Source organism: Lampetra planeri, chromosome 3, assembly GCF_965212315.1.
Source record: "Lampetra planeri chromosome 3, kcLamPlan1.2.h2, whole genome shotgun sequence".
NCBI classification, from domain to species: domain Eukaryota; kingdom Metazoa; phylum Chordata; class Hyperoartia; order Petromyzontiformes; family Petromyzontidae; genus Lampetra; species Lampetra planeri.
In genome coordinates, this window is record NC_136109.1 from 24,331,962 (window position 1) to 24,353,055 (window position 21,094).

Genomic DNA, 21,094 nt, shown 5'->3' on the forward strand with positions numbered 1-21,094 from the left:
AGCCTGGCACCGTAGAGTAGGTAAGTATTCTTGTACAGAGAAATTGAGTTTTCAGGTCTATGCGGCGTACAACCGTTTTAATAGGGAAAAATGTTTTCTTTATTTGTTTGTGTTTCTTCGTTATGATGAGACTTTGTAGAATGAACGTTGAGAATTGGTGTGGAATAAGGGGTTGACAAGTATGAGTATGCATTGGCGAATTCAATTAGAACCTGGCATATATTATTTTAATGGGTGTGTATATATACACAGTACTAAATATAAAAGTGAGTGCATGAAAATGCCTGTTTAGCACAGCACGGTAAAAATGATTTTTTTTTAAATTGACGTGCGGTGACGTCACCCGCGAGCCGTTGGTGATCACGAGACCCGGCGTCACGTGACGCGTCGGGGGGAGGAAGGGGGGGGGATTTAAAACAACATCACGTGGCTCGTCACGAGTGGTGGCGGGTGCCGGGGGGGTAAACATTCACGTGACCTGCCGGTGTCACGTGACCACCACAGCAGGGGGGGGGGCTCCTCTACTTACGAACGAGTTCGGTTCCAGAGGAGCTGACAGCGCAACCTCTGGAGTTTTCTCCCACCGACATTCACTTGCAAGGGCCTACTAAGTCGTTCTGTGCACTACGACCCCCCCCACCACACAGCCAACCTCTAAAACAGCACTTGCTCCAGCTAAGACAGCACTTACCCCAGCTAAAACAGCACTTGCCCCAGCTAAAACAGCACTTGCCCCAGCTAAAACAGCACTTACCCCAACTAAGACAGCACTTACCCCAGCTAAAACAGCACTTGCCCCAGCTAAAACAGCACTTGCCCCAACTAAAACAGCACTTGCCCCAGCTAAAACAGCACTTACCCCAACTAAGACAGAACTTGCCCCAGCTAAAACAGCACTTGCTCCAGCTAAAACAGCACTTGCCCCAACTAAAACAGCACTTGCCCCAACTAAAACAGCACTTAGCCCAACTAAAACAGCACTTGCCCCAACTAAAACAGCACTTGCCCCAACAGTCGGTGAAGGCTATACACAGGGGTGTGGGTGGGGAGTCTTTGTCTTTACTTTACAAGTGCACGTGACGCACCACGTGACACCCTCGCTAGCTCGAGGTATAAAATGGGGGGCGCGGCGACCCCTCCGCTTGCACTCAACAGGAAGCCATGGCCGCTGCTGCTGCTGTGCGGACGCTGCTGCTACTGCCCCTGCTGCTGCTTGCCCATGTGGCTGCCGGCGAGACGGTGGTGGCTGAAGATTGGCTGGAGAAGCCCCCGCGGGGGGATTCGCCCTTCGGCTCCGTGTGGCCGCTGCCGCAGCTTCTGCGCTCGTCCGCGACTGCGCTGCAGCTGAGCCACGACCACTTCCGCCTGGAGCACGACCCGGCCTCCAGCGCGCAGGTCCTGCCGTGATATATACCCGGCGTTGATAACAAACACACTACGTAGGGTTGAAGGTTTCGTGACTGCAGGGATCTATACTCTTTGGTTCTTTCGGTAAAGTCACGTAGGTAGAACGTAAATGTAAATACGACGTTTCGGGCGAAACGTAAGTGGCCGTCGTCAGCAATGATCAATTTATGAAGTGGGGAAAATAAAAATTCAACCATTGTTTATTGATGTGGTTGTTTCCATCCTGATGACGGGCAATGTATTTTGTACCTACGTGACTTTACCGAAATAATCAAAGAGTATGGAAACACTACGTAGTTAACACGATTTGGAGCTTTAAATAGATTTACAGGGTGCTGCCAATTTTTTTTAACACTAATGATAATTTGCAACAATGCCACAAGTAATGTGCCTCCGGGCTCTGGAGACCACCTGAAGAAGATTCCAGGCATGTGTTAACAATGATGACGATCAAGTGGAGACTGACATTTAGAAGCTATTAATATACATTTGTTATCATGTTCCAGTGTATTATCCGTTCTTTTTCCGTTAAAAACGATAGTCCCATTATAAGTGTTAATATTTTGCAAGCACCCCGTATAACATTCCACTGCAGTTTAGAACTTTATATTACAGTACACTATTGTACACTTTAAGTCATAGTTCACTACCACGGCACTTTTATACGCCCATTTACTTTCCTGTGTCCAGCACGAAAGGCTTGGGGGGGGGGCACTTGGTAACTCGCTGCGCTGAGCGACTTTACGGTACACGCTTAGGCTACATCCCCCCTCTCTTACCTATATAACCTCTTACCACGGTATCTCTCTCCCACTTAAGCAAAATGTTTCTTGCTGTGGTTTTCCCACCTGATGATGATGGCTTGTGGTTGCAATCGAAACGTCGTGATTTAATTTATTTTATATCTACGTTACTTTACCGAAAGAACCAATGAGAATGGATCCCTGCAGTCACGAAAACTTCAAATCTAGATTGGTACACACTTGTTAGGCTACTTCCCCTTTACATTTTCAAAGGATTAGAAACTGGGGGTGGTCTTTGATTTTTCGCTCTCGAATGTGCCGGATCATCTCAGATCTCGGAAGCAAAGCAGAATTTTTGAGCCTGGCTAGTATTTGTTTTTGGCGACTATATGCATAACAGGTGTTTTAGGCTGTGTAATCCATTGTGCTGTACTTTATATATTGTACACCCCCACCTTCAATCTGCACTAACCAACGTGGCCAAGTATGGTCATATAACCTCCACTGCCGTCATGACGTAGAAAATAGTATTGACCAAGAGCTCTGTACATTATCATTATAATTACTATGATAACATGGATAGGCCAAAAATTCGACTATCTGAATATTGTTCCATTTTTTCTTTTCTGATGGTGGAAAAATGAAGATGGTTTCGGGTTTTAAAAGTCCGAATCTGCATATTTATACTGGAGGAATCCGATGAGCTATGAAGTTCTTTCACATTTGTCTAGTGGACATCTATGAAAGTCACATTGAGTATCAGGCATAGGGTTTGTATGAGCATACTTCACCGCGCTGGTTGGTGCATGATGGTTAAGTGTGTGCCAGAACCTAGTCGCTACAACTGTCCACTGATGTTATAGTGCCCTTAAAGCGAGATTGGGTTCCCAGGTTCAGAGATCATAACCGCTGCTCCGACCACCCCACTCGTGTAGTTTTGTTCCTTATTGGTTGGAGGAAAGCCCCGTAGGCAAAATCATAGTACAGTACTGTACAATAAGTTTGCAGAAGTGCTTTCATGCACCTTAGCGTCTGTTGAATAGGAGCGCTAAGTTGCATATCTCGTGTCTTACAACGAAGCTAAATTACATTTCGGGAAATGTATCGTGGAAATGAGAAATTACTTTGTGAAAGCTGAAAATAAATTAAGCTTCATTCAGTTTTCAGAAATGTATACAGTACATGAAACTCAGAGTCCATTTTATTAAACAACTTAAACATTTACACCGTAATACTATACATATGTGTATGTAGATTGATCTTCGTTCGCACTGTACGTAGGCAACTGTGCTAATCGGAGGTGTGGGGAAAGGACAACAAACTAAACACAAAAAGCAGTTCTACAGAAATGAGTTTTCAATCTAAATTTAAAAGTGCATGGCTCCATTTGCTTCCTAATATTGGAAGGAAGAGCATTCCGGACGGCCGCAGAAGCGGATCTGAAGTAAAGACACTCTCAGACTTCATTGAGGATGACTCGCTGTGCAAGGTGCTCTTTTTTAATATACGCATCTGCAAGAGGTTGTAAATACCCCAGCTGTTTCTGAAAACAGTTCGCTTGATTGGTACTTTTAACTGTAATCGCGTATCATTGTAGACAAAATAATTCGGTTTTTAACAGTGCATTGCGCTATGCCACACACAGGTTGGATGCCAGGTCCTCGACGATGCCTTCCGCCGCTACTACAATATCATTTTCAGCGGATCGCCTTATCCGGGGGCCTCGAGCAAGCTTCACCGCAAGCCCACCACGAAGACACGCGCCGTCGGCGAGGTCTCCTCACTGAGCGTTCTCGTGCAGAGCAGCCACAACGACTGCAACGACTTCCCCGGCCTCGACTCAAACGAGTCCTGTAAGGCAGCCTTTTTCTTGCTGGTTGTGGTGAAAATAAGAACCGGTTCCTTATAATGCAGCTAACCCTTTTAGAATGTGGGTGGATTTTCTTGATTTTTCAGATTAACTGTATTAGAATACATGCACACTGGTTCAACTATTCTCTACTCACTCGTTGCGGGTCGGTGATTTTCTGCACGCTCGTTGATAAGTAAATGGCAGAGTACTGGGATGCATAATTTTACAGTCGCACCATTGAGAACATGCAGAGCATTAAACTAAATTTTAAAAGACATCGAATATGTGTGCTTATCATATGGCTTTGGGGTGCCACGGTGGTGAGATGTTATCTCCCTCGCCTGGTATGCAGGAGTGTGTGGGTTCCATCCCGACCCTAATGCCTGTGTATTTGGAGTTTGCATGTTCTTCCCGTGGTTGCATGGATTTTTCTCCAGGTCCTCCGGGTTATCCCTCTACATTTACAAACGTGCTTTTAGATGATTTGGCTTCTATACATTTCCAAGTGATAATAAACTTCGTTGAGCTATTATTTGTGGCCAGGTTGCTTCTGAAAAAGAGAAAATAGCTCGTTGGGCTTTACCTGATAAATAAAATAGTTAGGTTTACTTTGGAATGCCCTACCTGGAATGTGTCAGTTGTATTGCAGTTCTTCCATCTCACAGGTGTCTCTCTGTCCTGACAGATGAGCTGAGCGTGCAAGCGGGCGAGTCTCTGTTGCAGGCCCCCTCTGTGTGGGGGGCCCTCCGAGGTGAGGCCGCTTCTGAGTTTGTGTACGTTCACAGCACAGAGCAAACGTGATATATTGTGGACAAATGCTGATGTATGAATCCTATTTGTAAAGGAAAACAATGCCATCTGCCATGAAAAATTGTTCCCTTTTGCCATTTGCAAAGAAACCACGTAAATTTTCTAAGTTTGAATATGATGTCGGTTTTCCACCCTTAAAAATACAAGCGGATTCATGCTTGTTAAGACCGGCTTGGTGAAGTATAGTTACAAACTGGCATGATCGACATGGCATGGGAAGGTCTTCATCTTACAGATGGTTTGATAAAGGGCAGTAAATAATAATAAAAATATCTGTAGCATAACTCACTGCTCTGTTTGCTGTTTGCTGAAGGTTATGGTTGTGGTGTTTTATAATTCACTACAGGTCTGGAGACGTTCAGCCAACTGGCTTACCGGGATGACAATGATGGGGTGAGGACTACATTCACATAATTCGAGAAATAATAATTGCTCATGGAGCAAAAACACCGTATACTCTACTTTCAAAATGTACATTTCAGCCAAATAAACATTTGATGCCTACATGTGACATTACTTGTGGTTAAGCAAATTGTTGTGTTAAGCCAAATAACATGACTTGTGATTCCACAAACAAGGGAACGGTTTATGCTTTCGTCATGACCCACCAGTTGGCTTCTTGCCACAGTGTATTTTGCAGTCGTGTGCATGTACCATAAAAAGAGAAAACAACGACACATTGTAGCTTTCCTCCCACAGTCTTTATTGTAACAAAGTGACAAACCATGTTTTACATTGCAAGTGGAACTTCGTTGTTTTTAGTTTGAAAGAGTTGTAGGAAATTCCAGCTTCTGAGAAGTTATGCTTGATCGTGTCATTGTCAATTCATGACATTAGTTTAATGATGTGTATTTTTTTCACAATAAGATATTAATGAACAAGACTGAGGTGGTGGATTTCCCTCGGTTCCGGCATCGCGGGCTGCTGCTGGACACATCGCGTCACTACCTGCCTCTAATCGTCATCCTTGAGACATTGGTGAGTCATGCTGTGTGTGTGGCGATAGATGTGACAATGTGGAGTGAGAACTATTTATGTATGTTGAACTTATTTCACACACCATACATAGCCAACCGTGTTAATTGGAGGTGCGTGGAAAACTGTCTGCCTGCGTCTGTGGTGCTATGTGTCTCTAAGTTGCACGACTTCACACAACCTTTTGCATGCCGTTGCCACGTTACCAATTTTTTTTATACACGTTTTTCTTTGATGCTAGTTTAGTTCCAGCCCCCCCAGCATGTTTTGTTCATTGAATTGTTACGATTGTGGGGTCACAAGTCTATTGAGTAAATTTTTTGTCTCATTGCTTTCTTTTACGTTTCCTAAGGGGATCACATTTTGATGTAAATTAAACCTATTGTAAATAACACTATTAAATGATTACATGCATGTTTTGGAGGGTGAGCATCGTTTTTAACTGACAAATCGTTACATGCCCATTTAATTTCCTTTTTCGTCACAGGATGCCATGGCCTACAACAAGTTCAACGTCTTCCATTGGCACATTGTGGATGATCAGTCATTCCCGTACCAAAGCCAGACGTTCCCCAAGCTCAGCGAAAAGGTGAGATGAGATGGATAAGAGCATTATTGTACTTCTTATCAACTACATCGCGATTGTGCTATCAGTATATCAGTGCCTCCATAACATGCTTTTTTCCTGGCAGCCTTCAATTATCTGTTCTAGATAGAAGTCTTTAGTCAAGCACATTGAGTTGTTTTACGATCTAGTTAACTGCTGAATTATCTATTATAGCTGACAAAGGTTACATTGAGTTTAACAACAAATGTTTGATAGTTTTTTTTACGCAGCTATTAATGACTGTTGATATAACCATGTTAATACAAACATGAGCTGGATTTAATCATGGGCATTTCTTAACTAGCACCAAGCGTCTGAATAAAATTGGTTTATTTATCTGGCACGGATGCTATCCCTGAGTGATCTAGCCACCTCCGATTTAGCTATATTTTGCCGCTTGAGTTTATTTTAAATGGTCAGCCCCCCTTTCTCAAGCCAAAACTCTATGCCATTGTGACTCTTTCAGGGGGCATACGACCCATCCAGGGCTATCTACACCGAGACGGATGTAGGAGCTGTGTTATGGTATGCTCGTGAACGAGGAATTCGCGTCATTCCCGAGTTTGACACCCCCGGCCACACTCAGTCCTGGGGGAAAGGTATGCAAGTGTGTATGAACGTGTGTGTGTTACTATTATATTCACTAGGTCCATTATCATGAATGGTGACATTAAACGGATGTGACCAATTACAGTTGTTAGTGCATAAAGTGCATAAATGGGATTTGAAAGTTTGAGCTCATTTGAACTGTGGAGGGGAGGGGTGGTAAAGTGAGTTGGTTTTGGGGTGTGTTTCTTTCATGTGTTGGCTTTTTAGAATGGGCTATTTCTATAGCACTTACATTTTTGGTCATTCTCCTTATTTCGTTTGAATTCACAATTGTGTAATTTTTTTTTCCCCAGGTGAGCCAAACCTCCTGACTCCCTGCTACAATGGCAAGGAGCCTTCCGGCTTATTTGGTCCCGTGCATCCTGTGACCAACTCTACCTATGACTTCATGAAAAAGCTCTTCAACGAGATCGCCAATGTTTTCCCGGACCATTATATCCACCTTGGAGGTGATGAGGTCAGCTTCAGCTGCTGGTGAGAGCCTCTTGTTTGAGTAGTGAGGGGAAGACCCCGAGTACAATGTTACTAGGCGCAGCTTGGTTTTGGTCGGTCTAACTCTGCTTTTCTCTGGTTGTTATAACTATTAATATTCTCATTATTAGTTAATATAATTATAATCAACATGCATTTAGAGTATTTGACATGCTTTAAATTTCCACGTGATACGCCACTTCGTTGAGCTATCATTTATGGCCAGGTTGCTTCTGAAAAAGAGAGCTCGGTGGGCTTTACCTGATGAAACAAAAAATTGTTTAGCAATAGCTGTTCTTTCCAAGTGAGATCACATTGAGCTGTTGGCTGGCTGCCTGGCTGGATTCCTGGCAGACGGCAAGTTCTCGTGCGCGGTGGCGATGTCACCGCGTACCTCTGTTAATGAAGTTGCCTGCACCCCACAGCGCTGAGCCGGGTTCGTGCGTCGCGCCAATTTCATGCCACCCCCTTAGCTCTGTATCCCGTGCAAATGCGCGGGATATATTATCCATACTATCTTACTATATTCGCTAAAATGTTTGGCTGATGGGAGGGGAGAGACTATCATGGCCATAGGATGTGCGGCCCGCTATGTTCGGAAAAAGTTTGCTGGCTGGAGGGATGGACAGATGGATGGTCATGTCCAAAGGACATGCAGGCTGCTCGTTTTAGTATCAAAATAAAATTTTGGGGGTAATTTTTTATTTGGTATTTTCAGCTTTGACAGTTTCAGCAATTAACTGTAAACTAACAAGCTGGTAAGTGGTTGTTGGATGTTTGTTGATTCATGTGCCCTCTCATCCCTTGAAAATATAGTTTTCCATGTGGTTGATTTTGTAGTTAATGCTGCAGTTATCTTGCTCACAGGCAATCAAACCCAGATATCACATCTTTCATGGAGAAGATGTCTTTTGGAAAGGATTACAAGAAGTTGGAGTCCTACTACATTCAACAGTAAGCAAAGAGCCCTGGCAGCCTAAACATCTCAAATTCATTCAGCACTAATAAATGGGTTGGTCTCTTGTAACAACAATCATCTTAAATAATGCACTTATGGATTTAGATTGTGTCCACTTGTGCAGTTCATGTAGTCGGCAACGTTTGCAAGATGTATATAATGTACTTGTGATTTGGAATCCTTGTTTTATATATATATATTTTATCCTTTAATAGAATTCTGGACATCGTGGCCTCGTACAAAAAAGGCTACATGGTGTGGCAGGAGGTGTTTGACAATGGTGTCAAGGTACGCACATGGGGCTGTAGCTTTGTCTACTGCTGGTAACGGTTGCTTTTTGTTTTCTTCTATCGCATTTGTAAAACACTTTCCTTTCCCACTTACCACCTTTTTATTCACATTCATAAGAGGTACCATCTCAGTTAAGGGACAGTGAGTGAACATTACAGAAAATAGGTCTATGGGCAGGCACAATATGCACAGTTAATTCTCTCATGCAGGTTTTTCTTGGTACTCTTTTCCTCACAAGGCATAAACTCGAAATGGAATCTGTCTTTACATCCAACAGGACCTTTCTCAAAACGACAAATAATTAGATTTTGTAAGTATTTCACGTCATTAAGCAGCACTGTTAGGTATTAGTCCCCCAATACACAAATGGAGGAGAATGAAAGTAAAATATTGGCAGTCCCGCAGGCTTTCAGTAATTCGCTAGAGTGGGGCGGGGGCAGCAAAAGGCACGAGCGACAGAGGGGGGAGACGTGCTGATGCATCGCCCACGGGCTCCGTCGTTTTCCAGCTAAAGCCCGACACGGTGGTGGGGGTATGGAAGAACGATAACTACACAGGCGAGCTGTGGACCGTGACGGACGCAGGCTACCCCGTCATCTTGTCTGCGCCTTGGTACCTGGACGTCATCAGCTACGGCCAAGACTGGCGCAACTACTACTCCGTGGAGCCGCTTAAGTTTGTCGGTCGGTTGCGTCGGCCCTTGGGCCGCTTGCCCCCCCCCCCCCCCCACGTATAGAGTGGAATTAATAGTGGTGTAGGGTCTGCGATGCAACTGGTTCAAGTTCATTTATTTGGTATAGCCCTGTGAGCCGTTCGGCTCTTGAATCGGGTGCAACCGCAACAAACAAAAAACTCCGATTTAAAGCTTTCGTGACTGCAGGGATTCATCTTCTTGGTTCTTTCGGTAAAGTCACGTAGAAGGGAAGTAATAAAATAATAAAAATAAAAGTGTGAGAATTGTTTTATTATGTTTTATTTTTATTATTTTATTACTTCCCTTCTACGTGACTTTACCGAAAGAACCAAGAAGATGAAAACAAAAAACTGGTTGTCCAATGCAGAAAAAGCAAAAAAAACATTTCCGGATTAAATTGAAAATGTCTGCATTATTTATCACAGTTCCAGTTAATTTTACGAGAGCAAAAACAAGCACAATCGTGAAGTATGTTAAACTTTAAACGGCATGTGGTTTGTCTTACATTTTAATACGAATTTAATAATATATATTATTTGCTGTAGTTTTTACATTTGAGCAGCAAGTAAAAGCTTAGGTATATAATGCACCATGAATGTATATATTTTTTCAGTAAACCGATTTAATGACTACAAATGTCAACAATTGTTTTCTTAATTTGTAGGGTTAGTTTGTTTTAATAGTTGACCAACAATTTGGAAACCAATACAAGGCACCTGAATGAGTCGAGGCTTCTATATCGTATGGTTCAGTGCAGTTGTAAGTGACGATGTTATCGGCCAACTTCAACTTAGATTGACAAACTTTGCAGCTCCAGACTAAAACATTTAGTTTTAAATTGCATCACTTATGCCAAAATACCACTGTTTCCACATGGATGAATCTCTTCTGAGAATTCACACGAACCAATCCGTAATGTTTTCTTTGGGTCTTTTTCTAAAGTTACGTAGATAAGTTCAAAGAAAATAACAACTACGACGTTTCGACCGCAACACAAGCGGTCGTCATCAGGAAAAGGGGGGTGGTGCTTTTCCCTTTTCGTAGTTTTTTGTTATTTTCATTGAACCTATCTACATGACTTTACCAAAAGACCCAAAGAATATGAATTCCTGCAGTCACGATAGCTTTAAGTCAAGATTCAATCAGTAATGTGGTGTTCACTATGCAGACAACTTGATGTCCATGTTCCCCATTGGGCAAGCTCTTAAAAAAATGTTTATGGACGAAAGATATTTTCCTTAACTTCACACTTGGCGTGAGGTTGTGCGAGTGTAGAGGTCATGCGTGCAGTCAATGAAATCGCTGGCTCTCAACCCAGCAGATGTGTGGCTCAAATGGGAAGCGACCCAGTTGCATGTTCGCAGGATGCAGTTCAGGCAGGCAGGGCAATAGGCGGAGATCTGGTTTCTACAGACGTTGTTTACTGTTACACAGTAACATGCAGCTAGGATTAAGTAGTGGGCCTACTTTGAGGTCCAGCTCAAGGATACTTTTCTCCGATTACGGTCTTTATAATTTTTAAATACTCTACAATCAGCTTCAGGACTGAGGTTTGTTAACCTCCATCTTCTCTCTCTGAGCATTAAAATCCCAACATTTACACTTTCTTTCATGTAAATACAAACTCTCTTCTAACCCTTCTCTGTATAAACTTCACCTTTCAATCCACTATTCAATGCCACTCTCCAAGATCTTTGGTTCATCCCTCCTTGTAACTCAAGTCCATGCCCGAAGAACTCCAGTCCATCCCGTTTGCCCCACGCGCCCATCCTTCCGCTCTACACTGTGCTACACTTGCAGTTGAAGCCGGACACAGTGGTGCACGTGTGGAAGTTCATGGCGGAACGCTACAAGCAAGAGATGGCGGAAGTGACAGCGGCAGGATTCTCCACGTTGCTGTCAGCGCCGTGGTATATCAACTCAATCGCTTATGGGCAGGACTGGACCAAATATTACATCGTCGAGCCACTCGACTTCAACGGTGCGTCCCCTTAGATTCTCCCGGCATCGGTGGGCGACGTCCGCCGACCGAAATTTGAGCTGCGATCCAGAGTATGAATTACCATTATCATCCAAGCTGGCAGAACGTTAGTGGGAGAAAAACTTTTACCAAGCCACTTGATCAAGTTTTTCAACATGTGGTAACGATTTTAATGATTATGACAACCCATAATCTTTTATGCTTTGATAGAGGTTTTCATATAACTTATACCACCTCCGATGGTGTTGGCAAATCTGGGCCCAAGGACTGCATGATCTCCAGGCGGCTTGTGCTCTTGCTTTGGCTATTAAGCTTTAATAGACCTCGGGCAACGTGCTTGCGTATCCTTTTCTAAGACCCTTGGGCTTTTCTTGATGCCCTCTGTGCATGATAAACTGTCATTATAAGACCATAATTTACATCTTACCTTTAATCAAACCTTTTCTTTTCCTTTCCTCGCTTGCTGCCATTAATGCTTTCTGCCATTTGCCTCCTTCACATCGCGTTTTCCTTGCATGACATCTTTCGTGGACAGTAAAATGACAGAGGTGAGGCTTGGCAAGGAGATCTGTGCTGAGGCACGTATTTTAATAAAAGAAGGCTGTAGCTCTGGATATTGAAATTTCTACTCTAGGCATAGACCATCAGCAGGGGCAACCACTGGATCAATTGGGCCAAGGACTGCTGGAGGTCTGTTAACAGCCCTGGTGATTGCATGCATGCCTCTACACCTGCGCTCGTCTGTGTGTGCGTTAGTGCCTCCCATAACTAAATGCATGCACACGCATCCAAAAATCACATGTGTAGAACTTAATAGTAAATTAAAGAAATGTTAACAATTATTTAAATTTCGATTTAAAGCTTTCGTGACTGCAGGGATTCATATTCTTGGTTCTTTTGGTAAGTCACGTAGAAGGGAAACAATAAAATAATAAAAATAAACTTCTCACGACGTTTCGATTAAAACACAAGCAATCATCAAAACATTTTCTTGCTGTGGTCTTCACACATGATGATTGCTTGTATTGCAATCGAAACGTCGTGAGAATTTATTGTTTCATTTTATTATTTCCCTTCTACATGACTTTACCGAAAGAACCAATAATAATTATTTAAATGTTAAAGGCAAACCTCATGTAATTGTGTTAATGCCAGGGAGCCACTTTACAGATATAGTGAAACGTTGAGAACATTTTTCAGGAGACCAACCTACTTGATTGTTAAGTGTAGGACATATTAAATTGTGAAACTTTTACTAATTGTGGTCATGAGGAATTTTAGTGACTGTAAAAATTTCCTGCTATATATACGTCAAAATGCTCAAAGCAGAAACGTTATAAGGACGTTTCTCTGTCGTAGGAAGATCACCCCACTGCATTTGCACCAATTAATGGATATGGACACCTCAAAGGTCCAACAGAAAACAAGTGTAACTCGGCACTCCTAAAAGTGTATCTCAAAGTTAGTAAAATCCCATTTGAATTGTAATTAATGAGGGGAGACAACTTTCCGAGTATTACATGTTGCGAGTAGGTGTCGTAAATGGATTAGATTTGCCTGTATGTTGAGTTTAGAAGGGCTCTCAGATGCGCTTCTGCGGCCATCTGGAACGCTCTTCCGATAGTAAGAAGCCGCTGGGAGCTATGCACTTTTAAATCTAAGTTGAAAACTCCTTTATTTAGAACAGCTTTTTGTGTTTAGTTTGTTTTCACTACCCTGCACCTCCGATTAGCACGGTTGACTCCTACCGGTGGTGTGAAAGAAGGTCTACATACATTTACCTCCGCACTGCCACACACCTCCCATCCCAACGCAGGAACCGATAAGCAGAAGGAGTTGGTGGTTGGAGGCGAGGCGTGCCTGTGGGGCGAGTATGTGGATGGCACCAATCTGACCCCCAGACTCTGGTGAGCAGAAACTCGCGCGGTCTCCTTGCACTCGTTTGTATGCTAATCGTAGGTCCGTCGGTTCGCCATGCAAAAAATAGTTTTTCGCTTTTAGTACACGCATTGTGTTATGCCTAATGAGTATTATTTGCAATTAATGAAGATGTACATTAACATTATGCACATGATGTGCCAATGTTACATTTAGGCAAATGGAGTGAACGTAACTCTACAAACGAAAGTGAAGAAAAGAGGAACCGTATAAATGAATAGATTTGTTAACTATAACCCCGAATTGTGAGAATTCACTCATGCTCTGGGGTGGTGAATCATTACACACCTAAAGAATATTAGTATCTTCACATAAATGTTTATTTGTATATGTAAACACTGGGCTTTACTCTGCTTCATTGATGTTTTGCAAGCGTATATCAAACTTTAAATTTAAAACGTGTTAGCTATCACAATATATAGGGATGCACATATGACTCAAATGTCCATTGCGTAGCATATGTAGGTGTAAATTGGACTGTTTGCATTTGGTGAAAATCATTCCCTGCAGACTTTGCGAATGGTAGAATGAGCATGTGGATTGTGCATGTATCACCTGTGTACACAACTTGTGTGTGTTTAATACATTTGTGTATGCATGCCACATTTGTGTCCTATGTGCTTGGTGTTTTACTATGCAAGGGGTGTGTGGTTAATATATTTGTGCTTGGCTTGTGTGTGCATAGTGAGTGGCATGTTTAATACTGTGAGTGTTTACTTTCCCAAAGAGCCTATGTAGGCTACACGTGGCGTCTTTGACTTTGTTTACTTGTGGTGCGTGCATTGATTCCCCAGGCCCCGTGCAAGCGCAGTGGCCGAACGCCTGTGGAGCGACAAGAGCGTGACTGATGTGAACGACGCCTACAGCAGACTTGCAAAGCACCGCTGCCGCATGGTCCAGTACGTATGTGTGCGTGCGTGTGTTCTTGTGCGATTTGTGTGTGTGTGTGGGGGGGGGGGGGTGTTAGTGTCTGGTTAATGCACTGCACTACGAACCCAGAGACCCAAGTTCGATTCCCAGACACAACCGGCATCGGTGAGTAGTGATATATGTAACTTGGCATGGGCCTTGCCTATGGTGTGGTGTGTAAAGCATGAGCACTGGGGAGATAATGGTGGCAGGGCATGGTGCGAGCCAAATCATCTCCTTGTGCGCTGAGCATGCTCGGCTGTTTTGCCTGGGTCACCGTTGAAAAAGAGCATTTTGGCTCTGACCCTTACCTAAACTGACAGACGAACTGAAAGTGCCGGCCTTGAAAGATGCTCGCCAATAGTGCCAACGGCCTATAAAAGGCTATGCAAGAGATCTGTGTCTCTTTATGTGGAAACCTAAAAAAAAGGCTTTATTTTTTTATCACATTCACCTGTGACTAATTGAGTTTGCACGAGCAATATTAGGCATTTTTATTTAACTCTTATCCTGGCTTGGGTCTTCTTCCATTCGTTTGTCCCACTCGTGGGGTCCTCTGTCCTTGCCAACCTTCTCCATGCTATCCTGTCCTGCACTATCGCTCTTTCCACTCCTCGGGCCACAATGTCCAGTCGCACCACTTCCTCACTACTTCATTTATCACCATTTTCTTGTTAAACCCAACATCCACCGCAACATCCTCATCCCCGTGACTGCCATAGCTTGGTTCTTCCTCTTTCTTTTGTGACCCAGCACTCGGCCCCATACATCAGCACCAGCCTCACCAACTTTTTGCTTCAACCAAACTGGGGACCCTCTTATCGCACACCACACCAATCGTCTCTCGCCATTTCAGCGATCCAGCCCTTGTTTCTTGTTCTCATCGCTCCTTCCAATGATCCATCGGCACACATCGTTCCACCCAGGCACTTAAACTCGTTTGTCTTCGTTAACTGGTCACTTAAAATTAGCAATCCTCCTGCATTATTTCCACTGACATTTTCCACCATGTACTCCGTCTTTGTCCGACTGATCCTCAACCCATTTGCTTCAATCTTCAAATAATATTCCACTACCCCTCTGCTGTCACCACATAGCACAATATCGTCTGTAAACAGCATACACCAGGGGGGCTCCCTCTGAATATCTCTCGTTAGTGTGTCCACCACCAGGGTGAACACGAAGGGACTCACCGCGGAACGTTGCTTCACTCATGCTTTGACTTGAAAGCTCTCCAACACCCCACAGCTGCTTTGCACATGCATTTTCCCTCCATCATACATATCCTGGATCAGCCGGACATGTATACCTCAGGAATACCTCTTCTTAGACACTGCCAGATGAGCCCTAGGCACCCTGTCATACGCTTTCTCTTGCTTGGGTATTCAATCTTAATCTATATTACGTACAGTGCTACCCATTACACACTGATTGCTGCCCAGGGAAGCAATCGTCACAAAGCACTTAGGCGTTATGGCGAGTCATCATGAGACTAACAAATAAGCCAGGATATAGTGAAAAACATTTCCCATGCCTAACTAGATTAAGGTAAATAAGAACTGGGCAATACTGCCAATGCAAACGTGAATAATAATTTACAATAAATACTTACACTCCACTGGTAGTCACTCAACACTACAGCTTGAGTGCATCAATTAGAACCCACCTCCCCCCCCCTAAAGTTGAAACATTTGCATGCAAGAAATAAGATCTAAACATGCAGAATGTATCAACCTGGGAGTCTGTACATATTTCGAAGAAGAAATTTTTTTACCCAGTTAATTTTGATCTTCAAACGTACATGGTTTTGTTTCGAACAAAGATAAATCTCTCCCATTTTAGTTTAAAAGTCCTGTTAGCGAGCAGCTACACAGTTAAAGCTCTCAAGGTCGGCGAATCGCAAGGGTGGTGAGGTTGGCACAATTTTTGCCAGTGCTGATGGCACCGTGCGCTAGATCACATGCTCTTTTTAGACTTAATGAACACTAGGACCATGCCATGTTGAGATGCTGCTTGGCTTAGCGTGGTGGCACTCCAGAAATCCAGCACTGTGCAGGCAAGGGTTGTTGAATTGTACATTTGTGCAAAACTCGAACCTACTGGGCTGGTTATGGCAGTACAGCAAATGTGTTCATGAACTCCGACTTTGTATCTTTGAGTACCAGCCCTTATGATGCACGGGGTTTCTCCTTGTATTCTTGTTTCCTCTAACAAGCAAAACAAACTCTAAATTGGCCAAACATTTCAATGCAAAGACCCTCTTGAAAAGGTCTTGACACTCTTGAGGATGTCCTGAATATGTACATGGAATTACTTGCCACTGGCATTGGTGAATATCAGGAATCAACCATGGATTTCTGGGATTGTACCATAGTGTGCGATCAGTGTCACGGTAGGTTCTGTGCCTAATGACCATAACCCAGAATGTGTCTAACCTCCTGAAGATAAGCATATTTAAGCCTGTATTGTACTTGAAAGAGTGACTTATCAAGTGCAAATAGGTATTAACTTTTGCAACTGCTACGTTGTATGCAGCAGAGGATGGTGCAGCAAATTATATTGTTGTATTGTGTGTCTATGCTCCCACTCCTAATCTGGCCTGCTATCAATCCACACTGAACAGCATGATGAAGTGTGGTTTAAAGAACCCCCTACAACCCACGTGGCATGGAGAGACCCTCAGCCAGCATTGGATTGCCAACAGCTGTATGTGTACGTGTGTATGTGTGTGACGCGTGCAGGCGTGGAATAGCAGCCCAGCCCCTGTTTGTGGGCTTTTGCGACATTTAACCGTGCACCGGACGAACCAGGGATGCCAGCCCAGGGAAGCTAAATCACTCTTCAATCTGCACGTCAATACATGTCCCTCGTGTACCATCATTCGGTAATCACCGTGCCACCCTTGAGAGCTGCACGGTCACAACGGTTATTGTGAATTGGAATTTCTCAGCCAGGGATTGGTGTTTGTCATTGAATGGCTCTCTTTGTTATATACGATGTTTTCTTTCTTGTTTTCATTTAATGTGCTTTTGTGTCCGCCTATACCCTCTGCAGGATTTGTTAAATGCAAGTGTGCATTTACACAAGTACCATGAAATCAGATTATGCTTTACAAACGATCTGTTTGTACTGTGTTTTTCATCCAGCAATTGGGTCATAAAGCATGGTCTATGGTTATATAGACCAGTTATTAAGGAACACTCCTGAAAGATTAATGCATCTTTTTTTGTTTTAAATTGATTTCTTTAAACTTTGTCTCTTGGAGCTGTTGCATAGTACAAATAATTCCTGTTGCTCTAACCTGAGGTTTGTAGTTTTTGGAGCAATCTTTAAATGTTGTCAGCTTGCCACATGCTGACCACTTAAGTTTTTGAAATACAGTTGATTTTGTTGTTTTCTGATTCACGTATGCATATGTGTAGTGGTGCCCTTGGATGCACGTCTTAAACCATAGTGTTGTAACCATTTGAGGATGCTGCATTGCATCGTGTGATTTGCAGCTCTGACCAACAATGCAGGTTCCTTGGCATGTGGCCAGCTATTCAAAACCAACAAACCCAAATGACTCGATCCTAGCACGAGGAAGTCCGTTCAACTGCTTGAGATGAGCATTCGTGCAACATGCCTATGAATACTAGAAATTAATAAAACTAACACGCACACTTGTCACTGCGATCACAAATGCACTGCGATAATTAACGAGCTAGTGGTGTTCTCTCAGCCACGCCAGGAGCGTGTTGAACCTCGACGCATTTACCTGCATGAAGCCACTGTTTTGTGGTGGTAATTTACAAAAAGTGGACTGTTGACATGCAAGCACATGTTCCAGGGAATTATTTGTGGTGGCTGCTTATAAGTGAGGTGGGTGGATTTTTTTTGCTTCTGGCTTACGATTCTGTGATGCTTTTTTTCCTTGAGTGTTTTACCCGTTTATTAATTTGCACTCTGGAGAGCAAATACGGTTTGCCAACTCCATTTTTTTAGTGTATTTTATTAGGAAAGATGTATTTACTGTTTACAGTATATATACACATGCAGACTGTCAACAAATGTATGGACATTTATGAGCCCAAGCCTTAAGAGATGAGATGTGCCTTTTGTAGAAAATAATCACAAGTTGTAGTGCCGATTCTGAGATGTGCAAGGGAAGAGCTATGATGCAGTTGCTCATCTACCCTCCAACTGAGAATTCGTGCACTGGGACATGTCTGCACTGTTAAAAGAGGGTGCACAACGTAGGATCCATAATCTCCTTCCCATCCATGACCTGTTATGTCATCTGTCTGCAACAAGATAATGGCGTCAAGTATTCAGGATTCTCTTTAAAAAAAAAAGCCTTTCCGCAAGAGAAGTCAACCTTATTGTCCGTCGCGCAACAATGTTCACAAGGAGAGGGGACGAATCGTTGGCAGACGTGCTTGTGCAGTAACGTGCACCAAGACGCGTGATAAAAATCGACCGATCCTGGGGCTTGAATACAAAGTGCTGTTTTTCTGTGGATGCAATTGGCAGCACGTGATTGTGCTGTTAACCAATCAGGCGGTCATATAAGCAGACAGCACCGTCTCTTAAAACAGAGTTGGCGCCTCATCCATAGGAAATGCAACACCATTGACATTGAAATAAAGCGGCAATGTTATGCATGATACGTATTCATGTGTGTAGTTTAATTTCTTTTCGGGGGTTCCCTTGTCCTGGCTTTTGGGTAATGAATGTATTTTATATTCAGAGGTGGAATGTGACTTTTGATTTGCAGTGGTTGGGAAGCCTCTGAGATGACAGCTTTTTAGCATCATATTTTTTGTCATTTGATTTTTCTCATGGAATTTGTACGAAAATAAAATTGACATGCACCCAACTGAACTGATGGTGTTTTATTGAGTGGAATGCATGATTTTTAAATATTTTATGTAAATTGCAACCCACAGTTGATGCTATTTGAAAAGTTATTATCAATAAAACTGATCTTAATTTTAACTAATTCCCATAATTTGTGGAGCTGAGATTATCTGGAGCAATATCTTGGACTGCTTCTGGTGAGTATCTTAGTACAAATGATGTTGATGCTGAGGGTAATGATTGAGATGTAACACTACCAATTCTTTTTGGTTCCTGGGTAGTAAGTGTTATTTCGTGATTGCTTATGCCTAAAAAGTACAGAAAATGGCTATTCCCCACAAACTTTGCTTTTGTGACCAGGATAGTGATATTTTGAAATTTACCTATTTTCAATGAGAAAACGGGCAAATTTGTGTCTGCGGTCACAATCAGAAAAAATGTATATATTAATAAAAATTAACATATATATGCTAACGTAATACAAAAAATATAAAAAGATTTGGACACCAAGGTGCACTACCACAGGCAGGACTGGCCACAGTGGACCGAGTTCTCTGTGGGGAGGAACAATGTCAAGTGGGGAGCCACCGGTGGACCCCCGGAAGGTGCTGATGCCACCACTGCACATTAAATTGGTCCTTACGAAACTATTTGTCAGAGCTATAGATAAGGAGTCTGCAGCCTTCAAGAATTCTTCCCTAAGCCGTCTGAGGCAAAGGTCAAAGCCGGTGTCTTCGTCGGACCACATAAAGAAGATCCTGGAGTGCAATTAATTCCCCAAGAAGCTCGCTAGTAAGGAGAAAGCAGCTTTGAACATCTTTTTAAATCCTTTATATTAAGTTCGCTTGCTTGCGTGCTTGCTTGCGTGCTTGCTTGCTTACGATCGTGCAAATCTTTCGGTCGTTTTTTAACCCACTTGCCGTGATCCAATCGAGCTGACATTTTCCACACAGACTCGTTGTGCGAGACAATTAATGTTCGTGAAAAAAAATTCCCAACATTTTACACTTTTTAGGCAAAAAAAAAAGTATTTTACATATATTCAAATAGAACGCACAGTGTAAGAGCCCAGAGCGTAACCCCTCCACAGGCCGTGGCGGAGTAGCGCAGTTGGTAGCGCCCTCGCTTCCCATGCCAAAGGTCGCGGGATCGATCCCCACGTCCTCCACAGGCGAATATATTTTTAAATCCTTTATATTAAGTTCGCTGCCACGCATATAAAGGATTTATAGTGAAAAACTTCGTTTTTACGGGTTATACTTATTCGCAGTGGTTCGTGGCTTCCTGGGCAATCACAAGGTCGAAAACTACGTGGAGCTTGTTGAGACTGGTGAAGAACTACAGCACAATGGGCTGCAGGATTCTTTACTTAACTTTAGTGACTGCAGGAATTCATTCCTTAGTTCTTTCGGTAAAGTAACTTAGAAAATAAAAAATAAAGTTAAAATCTATATATAAAAGTCAAAAACCCACGACGTTTCGATTGCAACACAAGTGGTCTTCATCAGGCGGAGAGAAAAAGGGCTGTAGGATGTCCCTCAAAGTCCATATCCTTGATGCTCATCTTGATAAATTCAAGGAGAACATGGGAGCGTACTTGGAGCAAGGCGAGCACTTCCACCAGGATATACTGGACTTTTAACGCCGCTACCAAAGACAGTATAACGAGAACATGATGGGAGACTACATTTGGGAGCTGATTCGTGAAAGTGATTTGCAGTATAATCGTAAATCTTGAAAAACTACTCGCTTCTAAATCTGTTGTAGTCATTTTTGTATTAGTTTAGTATATAAATACATGTTAATTTTGATTAATATGGTTTTTTTCTGACTTTATGTGAACGAAAAGACAAATTAGCCTGTTTTCTCATTGAAAATAGGTAAATTTCTAAATATCACTACTGGTCACAAAAGCAAAGTTTGTGGGGAATAATAGGCATTTAAAAATACTTTTAGGCATAAGCAATTACGAAATAACACTACCCAGAAACAAAAATTGTGTTACATAGT

At 42.8% G+C, this 21,094-nt stretch overlaps 1 protein-coding gene across 3 annotated transcripts; it reads left to right on the top strand.

Annotated features, from left to right (window-relative positions):
• Window positions 1-1,138: 1,138 nt before the first annotated feature.
• On the top strand, window positions 1,139-19,103 carry LOC144742001 (beta-hexosaminidase subunit beta-like). Of its 3 annotated transcripts, none has more exons than XR_013590053.1 (14): window positions 1,139-1,395; window positions 3,796-4,003; window positions 4,688-4,753; window positions 5,159-5,205; window positions 5,680-5,790; window positions 6,275-6,376; window positions 6,861-6,993; window positions 7,297-7,477; window positions 8,342-8,428; window positions 8,648-8,720; window positions 9,232-9,406; window positions 11,218-11,398; window positions 13,215-13,305; window positions 14,131-14,153. XR_013590053.1 is itself a non-coding variant. In XM_078624508.1 (14 exons), exons 1-14 carry the CDS (start codon window positions 1,162-1,164, stop codon window positions 17,033-17,035), a joined length of 1,662 nt encoding a protein of 553 aa, XP_078480634.1. In that variant the 5' UTR covers window positions 1,140-1,161; the 3' UTR covers window positions 17,036-19,103. The 3 variants fall into 3 exon arrangements, 2 of the variants coding, with proteins under 2 accessions (XP_078480634.1, XP_078480626.1); XM_078624508.1 differs by lacking the exon at window positions 11,218-11,398 and adding an exon at window positions 16,987-19,103 and having other exon boundaries at window positions 1,140-1,395; window positions 14,131-14,235; XM_078624500.1 differs by lacking the exon at window positions 9,232-9,406 and adding an exon at window positions 16,987-19,103 and having other exon boundaries at window positions 1,141-1,395; window positions 14,131-14,235.
• The last annotated feature ends 1,991 nt before the right edge of the window (window positions 19,104-21,094 follow it).